Raw genomic sequence first — 16021 nt, forward strand, 5'->3', positions numbered from 1 at the left:
GAATATCAGGAAGTGTAGCTTGTGGGTATGGATAAATGTACATGGCATTCCATCTGTAGATCACGTTCTCCCCATCCCTGTGAGTAGATTCTCTCTCATGAAAATCTTTGAGTAAATCCCTGTATAAGTGTTGAACTAATTTTTCTAATGATAATATTGGTTTCATTTTGTGAACTGGGGGTATCAATCAGAGGATCTGTACTGTTGATGATCTTCGAAGGGAAGGTTTACATCCTATGACAGGGAGGAAAACAATATTTGAACTGTGAAGCAGCAGAATAGAAATAATAATTATTTGCAGGGAAACAAGTTTGTCGAGTTCTCGTTCCCAAAATAAACACTTACAATATTCGATATTTTCTGTATTTTTCTAGATTTGAGCAAGGCAGCTTCTTTTGAAGCCACGGACCAGGTGGATTCTAAAACTGCGTTACTGATGGTTGGTATATATAAACGCATATTTATTTGCTGTAAATCTATGTTAAACAGGTTCATTTCCTACAACCAAGCGCGCCTTTAGACATTCAACATTTTATAAATGAGCTTTTTTTACGTTTCAAAATATAGATCATCAAATCTAGCAAAGCCTTTCTCCGGTTTTGCTTTCCAAATACTGTAAATGACTCCAGCCTGCTGGAGGGATATTCAGTTGATATAGCAATGTGTAAAGCACATTGGAGAGTGTGCGTTTTATTGCAAGGAATAGTGGCGTCTGTCAAACCATTCTAGTATGCCTGTTGGAGCAATAATGAACTAAAAATGTAACCTAGCTTTCATAGAAAGTAACTCATTTGTTCAAAGACGGTCAAAGTGTTGAACACTCTTCTTGTGTTGTGCTGAGGGATGGAGTCCAGGAGCAGTACTTCTAATCGTGCCCCTGTCTAAAGCGTTCTTCATGGAAGTGTAGTGAAAAAACACTTCTCTTCTCCAACTAAGAAAGCTTGATCCTAAAGTTGTAAGTGGCCTCGGGAGTACTGGCCAGCACATGTATCAATTTGTAATTTGGATTTGACTGCAACTTGTCTTGATTCTGCAAAGACATGAAAAATAGAGCAGGGCTGGGTTATATACCATTGAAAAGTTATGTTCTGTGAGGCGAGGAGTGATTCAGACACTCGGTATCAAAGGGGTAACAAGTTTACCACTCTCTTTAAAAACATCTCTGAATGATGGTTTGAAGGGTGATTGTAGCTTCCATGAGAATTGTCACCCTGACTGTACTTGATGCACTAGTGAAGGTTTTGGGAAAGCTGCTCAAACTTATTCAATGGTGTTTCTACACTAATATCATCGGACAAATGCCCACTAAGATAGTAGCACAATGCAGTTCTATTTTCGCTTACCTCTGTACTTTATCAAATACACCTCTGGTTCAGTGGCTTGGGAGAAACTGGTAGGCGCTAATAATTAAGGAATCAAACTTCCTATCATTAGAGCACTGCAGCAGCTTCAGTTTGAAAATATGGCAATTCATTGTTTTGGTTAGTCAGATTAAACCCTGGAATTTTGCGATCCCCTTGCAGAAATCTACACACCATCAGGCTGCCCTCTGAACAAATCGGGGTGGGTCTGGTTAAGGACAGCACCTGGAACTGGTGTGTCTTTTCTCATGGGTGGCATTGGCCTGAGAGGCCCCAGCATGGACTCTCCAAGACACCCATCTGCCTACAGGTCTCCAGCATGGCGAAGCTGAGATTTGAAGAAGACCCTCCACCTTGAGAATCTGTGTTTGGCTCACCGGGGCCCCAGCCCCTATCAAAGCTGGCCGAGACCGGTAAGTCAGCTCTGCAGTGGTCGCCCAATGCCTTGTCCTGCTTCTTATGACCCCACCCATATCAGCTCCCTGTATGGGCCCTCCACACAGTTCTAACGCCTGGGAGGTTTGTGGAGATTGACTAGGGCCTCCCCTACAGTCAGCAGCAGGCGCACTGAGGACTGTGCTTATCCAGTCTGCAAATGCCTCTGGAAGCGACATTTGTCCTTACTGTATTCTGAAAAACAGAGACACCCTATACTTGCTAAGTCCTCGGTTCCCATTAATCTTACCGTGGCTCCTTGAGACTGGGCCTTAAGGCTCTTGCAACAAACAGCGGACCCAGAGGGCTGGCCTACACAACTACTGGATGTGCCTGAGGGCCAACAATCCTGCAACATACCTATGAGGCTCTAGTCTGAGACATTAATCGGTGAGATCTCTGCTCTCCACCCAGTATCACTGTTGGAAGACGGCAACACTACCGGTATTCTCCTCTGCCTTGGTCTACAGGAGGCAAGGTTGAGTGCTACGTAGATCAAGGACCACTACCTGCTTGGACTCTGGAGAGGTCTCCCCGCCCCATTTTTCAGACTCTGCACTGCCATCCTGAGAGGAAAGATGTTGCTCGGGTGACTGGAACAGTTACCCCTCCCCCCAGGGCTTCTTGAATCCTTCAGACAGGACTCGGCTCCCCTGTAAAGTCTTTCATCAGCTCTAATAGCGACAGCAAAAGACTCCGTACTCCTTGTATTGCGGGCATTATCCCCTGCTGTGACCACATTGAGCGCCTGCTCTCCGGGCTGCCTTTCACAAACTTGGGGTGCCGGCTCTTGAGGGGGCCCCATTCACTAAATTTGCAAGCACCAATAACCGGAGGATATGATGAAGTATCTGGCACCTTTCTGAACATGATACAGTCAGTGCTCGATACCCTCAGGATTGGGCCTGTCATTCCTCATCTGCCATTGGAAGCCTGGACCACTGCAGTCTCCTCTCTCGGGAAAAGCAGGAGTTCTGAGTGGAGATAGGGTAGCACAGTGTTGATCTGACACCGAGCTGCTCATGCTGCATCATCATTGGGTTTCTCCAGGAGGAGAACCCATCGATTACACCATTAACACCTGTGTCAAGCAGAGGCCGCATTAAATCAACTCACGCAAAAGCTCCGATATTGACGGATTCTCTTCAGACGTCTAGGGAGACAGCTGCGCTACTATCCAGGGATAAATTCAACACCTTACAACCTGTCATCAACTTTTACAAAGCAGTCCTGAAGGCCAAAGTGGATGACTTCGGCTTAGATTTCAGTTTCTTCCAAGCATATCACAGAAAGCTGGCTGAGAGGATAACCTAAACCCTAAACAGAGAGTGCAATGGTGTAACTGCCCCAATGACTCAAGACTACTGTCTCCAACTCTGAGGCTTGACCAACCAATTGCTATTCCTCAAGAGCTCAGTGGAGGATGTGGAAGGCCACTTCAGGAGGATTAATCTATGAGTGGTTGGGGTCCAAAGGGGCGCTGAGGGGTCCAACCCAGTACCGTTCATGGCAGGGTGGATCAGGTCATTAACTACTGCTTATAACCTCACTCTTTGTTTTTTTATCTCCCCCTACTTTCCTTGCCTGCCTACTTCACTACTGCGGCAGGGATGAAGTCATCTGAGTGGTGCTCATTAAGATGAAAACCGACAGGTGCTGTTGTTTGCAGGCCAAACTCTGGCTGTCCAACAGTAACAGTTTTACTTATTAGGCATCAAGAGGAAACTCTGGGACCAGGGCACTAAGTACTCTCGCCTCTTTTCATGGTAGACGGAAACACATTTATTTTGACTGAGCTGGAGGCCATTTCGGACTGGGTAGAAAGAAGTGTCCCAATCTCACAATGTTCTAAGCGTCCAGCTCTCCATGGCCAAGAGTGCGGGACCTGCCATTGCCGCTGAGGATAGGAGGCCGGTGACGACCCTTTCTGTGCCTTCCCTTGAGCAGGCCTGTAACTGTAAGAGAATGCTTCTGGCAACAGCCACCACCTTCAGAGATTTCTCTCTGCCACCCACCGACAATAGGATGGCAGAATATCCTTATCACTGGGCCTTCTGGAGTACTTAGCCTCCCCACCATTTGTCACCTCACAGTCTGCAGGGGAACTACTTTGAGGCCTAGATCATCCCCTAAATACATTTCCCTAGTCCCTAGTCCAGGGCCACTGGACTAATCCAGAGAGAATGGTAGCCTTGCAGACCCTCCTGTCTCCCATGGAGCGCTCCCAGCTTATGGTACCACTGAGGCTCTTCTCCTGGGAGTTGGAGATTGCTTTTTAATTTGTTTCCAGCGTTGCTTCATGACCCCTAGTCTGTTGGCTCCAGTACTTACCACTGGCCTCAAACAGTTGTCAACCACTGGGTGACACTATTTGAGCAGCCCCCTACTCTCTTTCCTTGCTTTCCACCCCCAAATCATGAACCTGACACAGTTCTCTTCCTAGTTTGAGCATCTGTAGGATTCTGGCTTTTTATACAGTGTTCCAAACTCAGGTACACTATGTAGAAAGAAAAACAGTCGAGAATCACAGCTTTCAGATATGAAGCATGAGCCTCTAAAGCGGTAATGTTATCCTATGGGAGAAACATTCACTTCATAGGTGAACTTACAAACGATTCTCCTGGTTATTTTTCAGGACTTAAGGAACCATCAGTAGTTTGGATTTGCCTGCCCTGCTGTGTGTGGGTGCAGAAGTGCTGGTCGCGATGGTAGCCTCAAATGCTACCCATTAAAGTCAATGGAGAAACCTGTAACAAGAAAAAGGCTGCAAGTGGGGACTTGGGGGACAATTCAGGCCGAACCCAAAGGGGGGCTCAGCTCTTGAGGGTCTCTGGAGTAAGGGGGTACCATTGGTTGGCTCGGACTCTGGCTGTGGGGCTCGGTTGCAGAAGTGCTTTGTCAGGCGGGTCGCTAGCGTTGGAGACTCTCACTTCTCGGTGTTGGCCTGGAGATGGGTTGCAAACAGGACAGCAGGGCCACTCTCGTTGCTGGCCTTAGTAATGTTGACATCCTTCATTGGTAGGTCAGTCTTGGCAGGGTTGGTGCCCACCCTGGACACTAAACAAGCCTTGGTTCCTGCAAGGGCTCTGTTACCCAGAGTATTGGTGCTGGAGGGTTCCTGGAGGGTCTTATGGCTCAGTACTTGCAGGGGGCTGGGAATGACCTCTGGGAGCCACAAAGTCTTTCTTCTGGGTGCTGCTCTTTTAGTGGGCCTGGGGGTCAACAGAAGGCTGTGTTGGGCAGGTGTGGTTGGTGCCTGCAGGCAAGTGGCTCATCCACTTCAAGGGAGATGCTGGCTGGTTGGCAAGTGCTGGCAGCCCTCCAAGGCTTTTAGAGACTGCACAGCTGCAAGACAAGTTGGGTCTTTGCAATTGTCAGGACAGCAGCAGGCAGAGTTTTGCACCAAATCCGGGTCTGATCCACAGTTCTTGCGTTTTTGGCTCTTCTTGGTCCTCCTTCTGTTCCCAGTTGATGAATCGGAGTCCCTGGTGTCAGGGTGCCACCTAAATACTAACGTTAAGGGGAGTGTAAGGTGGTAGCCAATGGGCTACCTACCCCTTGGGTGTCCTATATGACCACTTCCTGTGGAGAGTGGACATAGACCTGACCCAGAATATCTAGTTCCACTAATAACAAGATGGTGGAACCCTTTCTTCCATGTTCACTTTATGTAGACTGCCTAGGCTGAGAGTAAACATATTTTTACTGTCCATGAATTGCCGCCTGCACTGCTTGTATGCACTACACTATGAGAGTATGGAATAGCTAATTTGCCTCTAGAGTTTAGTGCGGCCCTCTGCACTGCACACCTGTCCACAGCAGATCAGCTGTGTTATCAGACTTCAGCCAGGAGAGACAGAAGGAAAACACACAACAGCTGGACTCAGCTCCTCTCTTCATTGGATCGACACTTGACAAAATAGTGAATGCTCTGGCAGTCTTGCAGGACCTCTTGTAATAACCTGGTGCGAAGGTTCTCCAACGCAGTCATCATTCCAGGGGTTTATATAGTGTACTGACCACATACTTTTTACATGTATTGCAAAATCTAGTTGGGATTTTCTAAAATTCAGGGTGCAACTGGTCTAAACCTGCATGATAAAAACTTCAACATGAACTACATGTTTTCCTTTCATGTGCACTCTTAAACCTTGAGATGTAGATACTGAGAAGTTTGTGTCAGGCTTGTGTCGCCTAATGTAATAGCATATCAGTGTTTAGATTAAAATGACACTTTTACAAGTTCTCCGAAAAACAATGACATGCTGAATGTGGACCAAAAGCAGATGGGCTAACTCAATGTTTTAAAAATGGAGTCTTACTTTGGAGTTCACAACAAAACTGCAGCTGTAATAATGCTCCATGACCTACCTTTCACCTCAGTTGCTGACAGCAAGCATTATGAGTCAGAATGCAACTGTAATAAATTATTACAGTTGACCAACTACATCATTTTGTTATTACACGACTCTAGAGACACCATAAGTCACCTGTAAGAAGGGAATTAGAGACTGGCTTTTACTGTATTATTCTATTGTATTATTCTTGGCTCTCTTGTATTATTCATCCCTACACATACTACTTCTGAAGTTATAGCACATGTGATATTGAAAGCTAACATTCAACAGTGTCAGTGGTAAGGTTGTATTTACATTGTTCTGTTGAATCCAGTGGAGCATGGGATAGTATTTAGACTGTGGTGATGGAATGGAGTTGACCTAGTGGGACTCTCTGACTGCAGAATCGTACACGACTTCCAATTCTCACAAAACATACAGTGATAAATGATTCCATGCTAATTATTTTAACATGTTATTTCTTAGCCCTTAATATGTTTATTTGTATTCAAGGATATGAGGCACAGTCGATCATCTTCAGACAGCAGTAAGAAGTGAGTAATATTGACTTTAAATGTATTCCGAAATAAGAAAATATCAGATTGTTTATACGCAATAAAGTTATCAATATTCTCTCTACATTGTATGCAGGAATACCACTGTGAGAGTATCATAATGCATACGTGCTTTTTACTGTTGGTGCTGTTCACACAACTCTGGGTTCAATCTTCTAAAAGGTCTGGGGATTCACAATGTGCAAAAGACATGTTATAAAATATCTATAATCCCCCAAAATAATCAATTTTGATAGTGCAACAGAATTTCAAAAATAAGATAAGTAGCTCAATGTGTTGTGAATATCTTATGTTATTGTATAAAGCTTGCCCAATTTATGTTTCATTAGGCTGATCTTTAACTTGACCTGTTCACTTAGTAAACCAGTAGTGCCCGATATACAAAACTGTTTTAAACCAGTCAGAAATGTAGGGGTTTTCCTACTTTTTCAATAGATGTGCAAGTCATAATGCCAGTGTTCTCCTGCAAATTTAGGGCAGCCAGAAATACCTGGGAGTTATCATCCAAATCTATTCCCACATTTATATTTGCTACTTCCGCAAAGTGAAAATATTTCTCCCTTTTCAGAACCTCCTGTAATTTGGAGATGGTCCCTTCCATCTACCACCCTAAAAAAATAGCTATCGCAGTGTTTTCTGGGAGTAGGAAGTGGGAATGGCGAGAGTGGGAATAGCAATGCAAAAGGTGTAAATCTCAACAAGCATTCCGGTTTGTGGGTGCTTCATGCATTTTGCATGGACACCCCTCAAAATCCCCTGGCAGCAGAAAATTCTCATGTATTGGTAGATTTTCCACCATTTTAAATGCATTTTTAATCTTGAGGTTTCTCATATTTAGTGAAATTTCAGAATCATAAATGCGTTTGTGTGCACATAAATCTCCCCAAGCTGTGCAAAAGCCGTTCTTGGCTGTGTCGCATATGTAGAATCTAATCTATTAGGAACAGTCTCAACTCCGGTGAGGTTGAGGGGGGAGAGGGGGATTACATCTTCTCACCTAATGCCAATTACAATTTGGTCCTAGGCGTTTCTTTAGGCGAGGTGACCTGTTTCTTACACTTGATGTTTGGATAGTACTCACCCTCCTGTGCTTCAAAGATTAGGTCCCCTTTGTGGTGTCGTGGGCGCTAGGCCCACATGCTGATGAGAAAGTCACATGGACACAGTAGTAGGGTACTGGTAACTGGCCTAGGGCGCATGCGCCCGGTCCCTTTGATTCGCAGGGTCACCTGACCAGTGATGCCTGTGATGAGTGGGTGTAGAGTGGGGTTACAGCACAAGGCTGAACACTAGAACATGTCCAGTAGGACACTACATCCCTCCCAAACGTTATTGGAAATTAAACAAACAAAAGTCCAACCTGTGGGAAACAAACAACAAATGCACAGCACCATTGAGTCTCTTCAGGCCATCTACTGGGCAGTGCTGGGGCTCTGGACTGCATGGTCAGGAGGCTTTAGTCCACCTTGGCAATGTAGTTTGGACTGGCCTGATCTCACGGTGTTGGATACTATTCACACAGTTCAAATCGGGGTGCATCTGGAGCAATGGTGGAGTCCACTTTGGAGATCTTTTTGACGGCGCTCAGGATCGAATGGCCAGCAAAACCTGCAAAGACTAAGGATGACCTTGGTGGATGAGGGCCTTCCTCGAAGGCGATGCTTCCCAGTTGTCTTGGCAGAGCGGCTTCAGACTGCCCTCTCTTGCCTGGCCTCCCCTCTCACATGAGTCTCCTTAAAGCCGTTTCCTCCGGGCTGTTACGGGCCCATGTGTACTGTGCAGAGGCACTCATAGGCTGAGGAACTGACAACATGACCACAACCAAGTTGCTCTTGCACCTGCCAAGGGTGATGTCTCAGGGTCTGTGTGGTCTGGCTGTCTGGACATGCCTTCCTCAGGTGGTCTTCGGGTGGCCAGTCGCCATCCGCAACCTCCATGCTTCCCGGTGCCTGTCATGGAGCTGCTGCAGACTCATCTCTCTTGTTGGGATTTCGCTCTCACCGGAATTCCCTTGAGGCCCTTGCCCCTGGATTGCTATGTGACTGCGTGGTCTGTGTGTGGGGCCACATAGGCCGCACTGAGGGATCGCTGCGGAACTCCCAACAGGGCCACGGCCAAGCCAAGTGCAACCCCAAGGGTGGATAGTCCAATGATTGAGTAGGCTCTTCTTTGTCAGGCCTCCGGTTTACAAGGGCACACAGAAGGTTCCTGGGTGGCTAGCCTCCCCCGGCACCAGGGATGTGTCTCCAGTCTCCGGATGTTTCAGGCATTTGGATCCATTCTGGTGGTTCAATGCTCCTTCGGTGTTTCTGGTGATGCATCTGGGTGATGAGTACGATTACTTTATTACGCTTGGGGGGACCGGTGGCGATATCATGCTTAAGGGCAATATCTTGGAGTCTGGAGGACTGGAGGAACTTCATGGACACTTGCGGTTGTCTTGTGGTAGGTGCACTTGCTACCTGTGATGCCATCAATGCTGAGCAGCCGGTGGCAGGTGAGTGGACGGTCACACTGTGAAGCGTGGGGCCTGGACACAGATCGGGCTTGCTAGCGGCTGATGCTTGGTCCTCCCGCAAAGCTGTCTCGAGTGATGGCTGTGCACCCCAGTGGCTGGCTTGTGTTGCTGAATACCTTCTCCAGTGCTGGCATGAGTCCTCTGTCTTATCGCTTGTCTCTCTTTTCTCTTGCACACCTGTGGTGGTTGTTTGCCCTGTGGCGTTGTGCCACTCTTTTCTCCTCCTAAGCAGTGTGGCATCCTGCCACGCTCTTCACCTCCTTCGCGATGTGGCATCCTGCCATGCTCTTCTCCTTTTTCCGACCAGGTTCCTTGCTCTGAGGTGGAGTCATGCCACATGGTTTATGTTTGCGCCACACGGACATGTCACTAGTCACGTCCTGTTCTTAGGACTGTCTTTTCTTTGCTGCGGACCTATCACGGGTCAGTCCTGTCGGTGCGATGTGGCATCCGGCCACGTGTCGCATGTCTTTGGAGCACATGTTGTGGTGGCAGCTTGCCACGTAGAGTGTGGGACTCTCCTCTTGTCTGTCTTGTGCCACTGGCGACTCTGTTGTGAGTCAGTGTGAGGGATGACACCACTCTGTGCTGTCTTAGGCTCAGGGCCGGGGTTCGCTGGAGCGGTGGAGATTTGGAGGCCATCCCTGTTGCCTTCAGCATTGCTTCTTCTCTGTGGAGAGGTCTCTCTCTCCTGGGCGCTTACCCGTGTTGTCAAGTTCGCTGGTGAGGCCTTCTGCGCACCTCTGACTTCGTGCTCTCTGTTCTCCTTCATGGGCGCCCTCTTCTGTTGCTTGGCATGCTTGCTTTTATTTCTTGCGGTGATGGCTTCTTGCCACCTGGCGCTTGCAATGCTCAGCTTATGATGCTCTCCTCTTCTGCTAGGTGCTGTGTTTTCTTCTGCTCTGCGGCATAGTGCTTCTTGGGGGCTCTTTGCTGCTGCTGTAGTGATATACGGCCACTGGGGTGGGGGAGAGGGGGTGCACTCAGCACCAGTCCTGGCTGTGCCTCTCACAGATGCCTTCTGCATTTCATGGGCATGCTGCTTTGGGGTCTTGCTGTGCTGCTTGGGACTTACTCCTTTCTCTTTGCTGGGGGGGTCAGTCTCTACCAGTGTGTGATGTTCTCTTTGCCAGTGGCTCTTATGGTGTGTATGTAACTCACTGATCTGAGCAAAGTCATGGGGCTGTGCTGCTTCCCATCACTGCAAGTGGGTACAGTGGACGGCCTAGACATGGGGGTGAATGACAAATTCTCTCTTCCTCTGCACTACGCTGAGGCGGCAGGCACTGTTCTTGTCTTCCGCTTGCAGGGCTATGGAATTTTGAATTGCTGAGTCCCTTCTTGCACAGGGACAGCAGTATTCAAGGCTCTGAAGGCTATTTACTTGTGTCAGACGCTAGAACCAGCTTTAACTTTGCAGAGATGGTTGGTTTCGCTGGGACCCAGTTTAATTTGCAGTCTTCACTTGGCCCTGGTGCAGTGCAGCAACCTACCGCTAGGTGGCGCTCTGGCAACCTTGGGGGGCAGACACTACACCCCTTTACCAGATAACTTTGCTTTCTGTAGGGGTGAAACGGTCTGTTTCCTGAACTTTGTTCGCCTGCAAGCTGACAGGCTGCTGCTGCTTCTTGGATGGGGTGGACAGCAGACTTTAACGGTATGCACAACATAGTAGAATCTACAATATGTCAAAATAAAATGTGCATGTGCTGTTTAGCGGAGTCAGAATTATCCTTAACCCCGTCACATCCAGGTTCCTGTAACACATCTGAACCAGGTCCAAGCACTGTCGTGCTATTACCTTAAGATAGGAATCAAAGAAACAACACTACAAATAAAATGTTAACAATAGAAGCATCTTGGGGTAATATGTACTAATGTAGCCTATTATTACTTTCAAAATTACGTGCTAAAACGACACACTCAACTGATGGGTACACATCTTTATTTGATACTTAATGCATGGATTGTTGACATAAAAATACAGGGGTGGTGCTACAGGTTCACTGCCATAGTTGTGGTTCCCATTTCAGGACTAGCGCAGGGTGCCTGATTCGGGATGGATAAGTATTGGCGGAGCTGTGGGTGGGTCCACGTACTTCAGTATCCAGATTGAGGTACACTGGAAGAGCTGCTGTACTGGGAAGAGCGTATTCACTATACATTTTCTTTTCAGTGCATTTTTCTCTATTGTCAACTTAACACTTCACTCAAGCCAGATCTAAATATCTCAAAAAAGCTCTTCTACACTTGGAAATATGCAGGACAGTTGTTCCCCTCCCCAACCCCGCCCCCCCCCCCCCTCCCGACTTAAGGAATTGTTGCTCATTTATCTTTACCATTCATGCTAAAGACCCAGTCTTTTTTGGCGCCCCTGACCTCCTGGATTCTCTCGCTACCATCTGGCAAGCGTGCCCCTTATCTCTCCATAACCCCTCTCTCACATATTTTCACTTGTTTTAAAGCGCTGGTAAAGACTGGCTTTACTAATCCACTCAGCTATTTTTTTTATTTACGGAGTTTTATATAGCGCGAACTTGACCCGGTATCTGGTATCAGAGCGCTTTACACAGCACCAGTTGCGTTACCTGAGGACACAGCATAGAATAAAGATCTGGTCTTTGCAGCAGGCATATTAACCTTCTGAGCTACTTCATGGCGAGTCAACACTGCCACTAGACAAAACTCCAAGTTTTTTCTCTCTCTATCAGGAACATTAATCACTAGAGTTATCTTGACATTTTCATTGTTGCCTGAGAACTGGATGTACAAGGAACACTGTAGCATGTGCCTTTAAATCATAAGTTATTGCTAAGCACAGAGCCCCCCTTTCTAGATCAGCGCCCAGTGCGGACGCACCAGTCGCACTGCCCTAAAGCCGGCCCTGCAATGAATTAACCATCAGAGCATGTGGTTGAGGAGTACTCCACGACGGCTTATAAAAAACCTTAATGTGCAGACATGATCATTTTTGACATCTCAGTATCGTCACCTTCTAATCACCACAAACATAACATGTACCTAACAAATCATTTACACCTGGTTCTGCTTAGGGTATCTGCTCTGCATAGTGGTATGTTTTGTAGGTCCTGCCTACAGACAGCGATTAGTTGTAGGGTGTCAATGACCTATTCTGTTCAATACCAGTGATTAGGGTGGGCAGTGGGTCAGCCCATTGCTTATGCTGTGATCTCATTCGCTTAATTCTTATTGAATGGCTTGCATTCCTGTTGTTCTGTTTGTCCCTCCCCTAGAGCATCTCTTCTTCATCCTCCTTTCGATTGTATGACTTGTATTCCTCCATGGCTAGCATCAGGGAAGTACTTATCTTTTTCTTTCAGCACTCTATGGGACTGCATGTGTTTTCTTGCTCTCTATCCCATGCGCTGCTTCCTCCTCCCATTCCTGTCCCCCGTCCCCTCACTTCTCCATAGCGGTCCCTCACCCCTCCCTGCTCCTCATTGCTCCCACTGCTCAGCATCATTTACTTGCTCCCCACCCCATTCCTAATCCTGTGTTGCTAATATGTCCCCCTTCCCATAGTTTTTTTAAATTACATTTCCCTTTATAGAGGAGCCATTAGCTCCAATTTGCTCCCACACTTTTTAAACTTAATACTGCAAGGGGGGCATCTACCATCATGGAACAGTACATTTTTAAAAACTGTCCTCCGCAGTGTCTTGACGCATTCATGCGCATCCTTGGTGACGCATGCATGTGCAAATGTCCTCTCCCTGGAGCTGTTTTCTGTCCAGCATTGGCAACAATGCTTGACAAAGTAAAATGTCAGCTAGCATCTGTCAAAGACGAGACTATTGTCTTTCCCAGTGCGTGTTATATACTTCTTACCTTGTAACACTTCTGAGTAGAAGTTATAAGAATGAGTATCAACCACTAAAAAAAAGGTGGCTCTAATACAGCATTGCTACAGTTGCACTGTGAGGAGAAGGCCAAATACATTCTCCTTTCCAGTTTTTGTTATGTCCAGCAGCAGTTTCCTTAACGTCAATGCCCCGTAGCCTAACATAACAGGAGTAGAAATAGTTTTCTGCGATTGGCTCACATTTTATCCTTTTTTTTTATTGTCACAGGCATCATGAAGACAAAAGATTCACTGGTAAGTGTGGAATGAATGTTGCAATGACACATTTGAGAAGTTATATCTAGATACATTTACAAATAAATGTTAGCTACCTCTTAGCATTTCTTATTGGTGAATGAATATTTGGTCTGAGTACAGAACAATACTTGTTATTTTTAGTCTTCGTCTTAACAGAGCATGCGTGGAATCTTCTTCTACAGTTAGCTGTGGTCATTGTAAAGTGGTTTAACTTTGCTGATGATCATTTACCTTGAACCGCAACACAATTATTAAGCATCAAGCTCTGCCCAAGTATTCTCGGTCACAACTTGACTCAAATCGCTCATTATCACCTTGATAATAAATATGAGTTCGGAGGGTATTTTTTATTTATTTTGAGGGTTTTATATAGCGCGAACAAGACCCTTGTGAGTATCAGAGCGTTTTACAGGTCAAATGAAGAAAACAAGATGTAGCAAACAGAGATATAGGTGAAACAGCTATACATAGTATATACATGTACACATCTGCTATCGTGAAATACAAAATGACAGCTATTGAGCACAAAGACATAGATAGTTATAATATACAGTAAAGCTAGCAACAGGCCAGAGTTCACGTGAATTTAGCCATGAGGATCGCTTTCACTTCTTTTTTGAAGGAGGCAGAGGACGGGTTCGTTCTTGTTTCAGTGGGCAAAGCGTTCCAGATCCTAGGAGCCATACCAGAGAATGAGCGGATATAGGTTTTTTCTTGGCAAATCGTTGTGGTTTTAGAAGAAGTGTCTTGGCACTCCTGGAGGCTCTGCTGCCCGCAGAGAGCTCCAGTTTCTGAGCTAGGTAGTGCGGGGAATTGTGGTGTAGGGCCTTGTGCGTCATACAAGCGATTTTAAGATGAATTCTAGCTTCAAATGGTATCCAGTTGAGGGCTCTCGGGTCAGGGAATATGTGAGAGTTTCTCTTTGAACCCGTGATGAGTCTCGCAGCTGAGTTGATAGTGGCTCTTAGTGGGGCTGTCGATGACCTTGGGAGGCAGCATAAGGTTACCGCCCCATATTCAACTCTAGGTATTACTAGGGCTTGAACTGCTTGTTTGAAATCGAAGGCTGGCAGAAAGGGTTTCAGTTTTAGCAGGGTCTTCAGGTGAAAGTTGGCTCTTTTTGTGGAAGCGCTGATATGCTTCTGCATCTTTAAGTTGCTGTCAAGCCTTCTCCCTAACGATTTTGCTCAGTCGACGATGAGAGGTTGTCCTTTGAGAGCTGTTAAGTGCTTCAGCCAATCCAGGATAGTGGGAGTTTTTTTAGGGGGAGCGATTAAGAGGAATTCCGTTTTGAGGAAATTTTGTTGCAAATGGTTTTCGGCCCCGCCATGTTTGGGTTTTTTGTAGAGTGGAGTTGAGTGATTTGATGTCATCAAGTGAGTGGATCTGGATGTAGATTTTGGTGTCGTCTGCATACATATGGAAGTGAATCTTGGCGAGGCTGAGAAGATCGGTAAGAGGTTCCATAAAGAGGGTTGATGTCTGATGCAGGGGAAGTGGAGAGCACATCTGATAGGCAGAAGGTAGCAGGGAGTGAGGAGTAGGAGGGGAATAGTGGTAGGCCCTGGACGCATAAACTTTGGCTCGGCGCGAGGGACGGCTCTGTTTTGTTAAGGAGAGGTTGAGCACCCGTACATACTTCATTGTGGAGGTGGGGTACATCAGAAGAGGGGTAGGTGACGGGGGCACACTGACATGGGGTGGGGGAGGGGGGGGGGAAAGGGGACTGGGTGGGAAGGATGTTTCTTCTCCTGGATAATTGGTAGCGACGATAAATGTACAGTACTCCTTTGAAGGGTGGGGGTAGTGGAACGTGTGTTGAGTTGTTGCTTTGAAAACAATAAAAAATGTTTCAACAAAAAAAAAAGAGGTTCCATAAAGAGGTTGAAAAGGATCGGTGAGAGGGAGGAGCCTTGTGGAACTCCTAATGTGAGTGGCATGAGGTCGGACAGGGATTGGTTGACCTTGAATGTTTGGGATCTGTTTTGAAGGAAGGAGGTGAACCAGTTAAATACAGTACCAGACAATCCCATTCTGTGTTTCAGGAGTTCAAGCAGGTTGTCATGTTTGACGGTGTCAAATGCTGACGATAGGTCGAGTAGGATAAGTAAGCAAGCTTCGTTTTGGTCCAGGATTTTTAGAGCGTCGTCAATTACATGTGTCATGGCTGATTCGGTACTGTGACCTGCTCGGAAGCCTGATTGAAATTGGTTAAGCAGGTTGAATTGATCAATGTGACTGTTCAGCTGCAAGTTAACACATTTTTCCAGGAGTTTGGCTAGCATAGGTATGTTAGAAATCGGACGATAGTTATTTAGGTCCGAGGGGTCAGCTGTTGTTTTCTTTAGGATAGGCGACACCTGACCTGTTTTCAGGATGTCTGGAATGAATCCTTGAAGGAGGGACGTATTTATGATCTTGGTCCAGAGAGGTAATAATAGGGGAATTAAGTCTTTTAAGTAATTAGCCGGGAGCTGGTCTGTGAAAGGATTGGAGGGTTTCAGAGAGGTTAGCGTCTTTAATATGGAGTCTTCACTGTAAGTGTTGAAGTGGGACCAAGTTGCGTTGTTTTTGAGTTTGAATTTTGGGAGGATGTTAGTTTGTGCACCAGCCAGGGGCACAGATGAATTCTTATCCATGTCTGAGATGGATAATAGGTACTTGAGTAGTTATGA

At 46.4% G+C, this 16021-nt stretch overlaps 1 protein-coding gene across 4 annotated transcripts in view; it reads left to right on the forward strand.

Annotated features, from left to right (window-relative positions):
• The window catches only part of LOC146860386 (transient receptor potential cation channel subfamily M member 7-like), a 1286036-nt gene that overhangs the window by 1107753 nt on the left and 162262 nt on the right, over positions 1–16021 (forward strand). For all 4 annotated transcript variants that reach the window (XM_085644245.1, XM_085644247.1, XM_085644246.1 and 1 more), the window contains 3 exons: positions 375–439; positions 6647–6687; positions 13318–13343. In XM_085644245.1, the coding sequence (XP_085500371.1) occupies positions 375–439; positions 6647–6687; positions 13318–13343 (132 nt within the window). The remainder of the gene's footprint in view (positions 1–374; positions 440–6646; positions 6688–13317; positions 13344–16021) is intronic.

This window comes from Triturus cristatus, chromosome 3_1 (genome assembly GCF_964204655.1).
Source record: "Triturus cristatus chromosome 3_1, aTriCri1.1, whole genome shotgun sequence".
Lineage (NCBI taxonomy): Eukaryota > Metazoa > Chordata > Amphibia > Caudata > Salamandridae > Triturus > Triturus cristatus.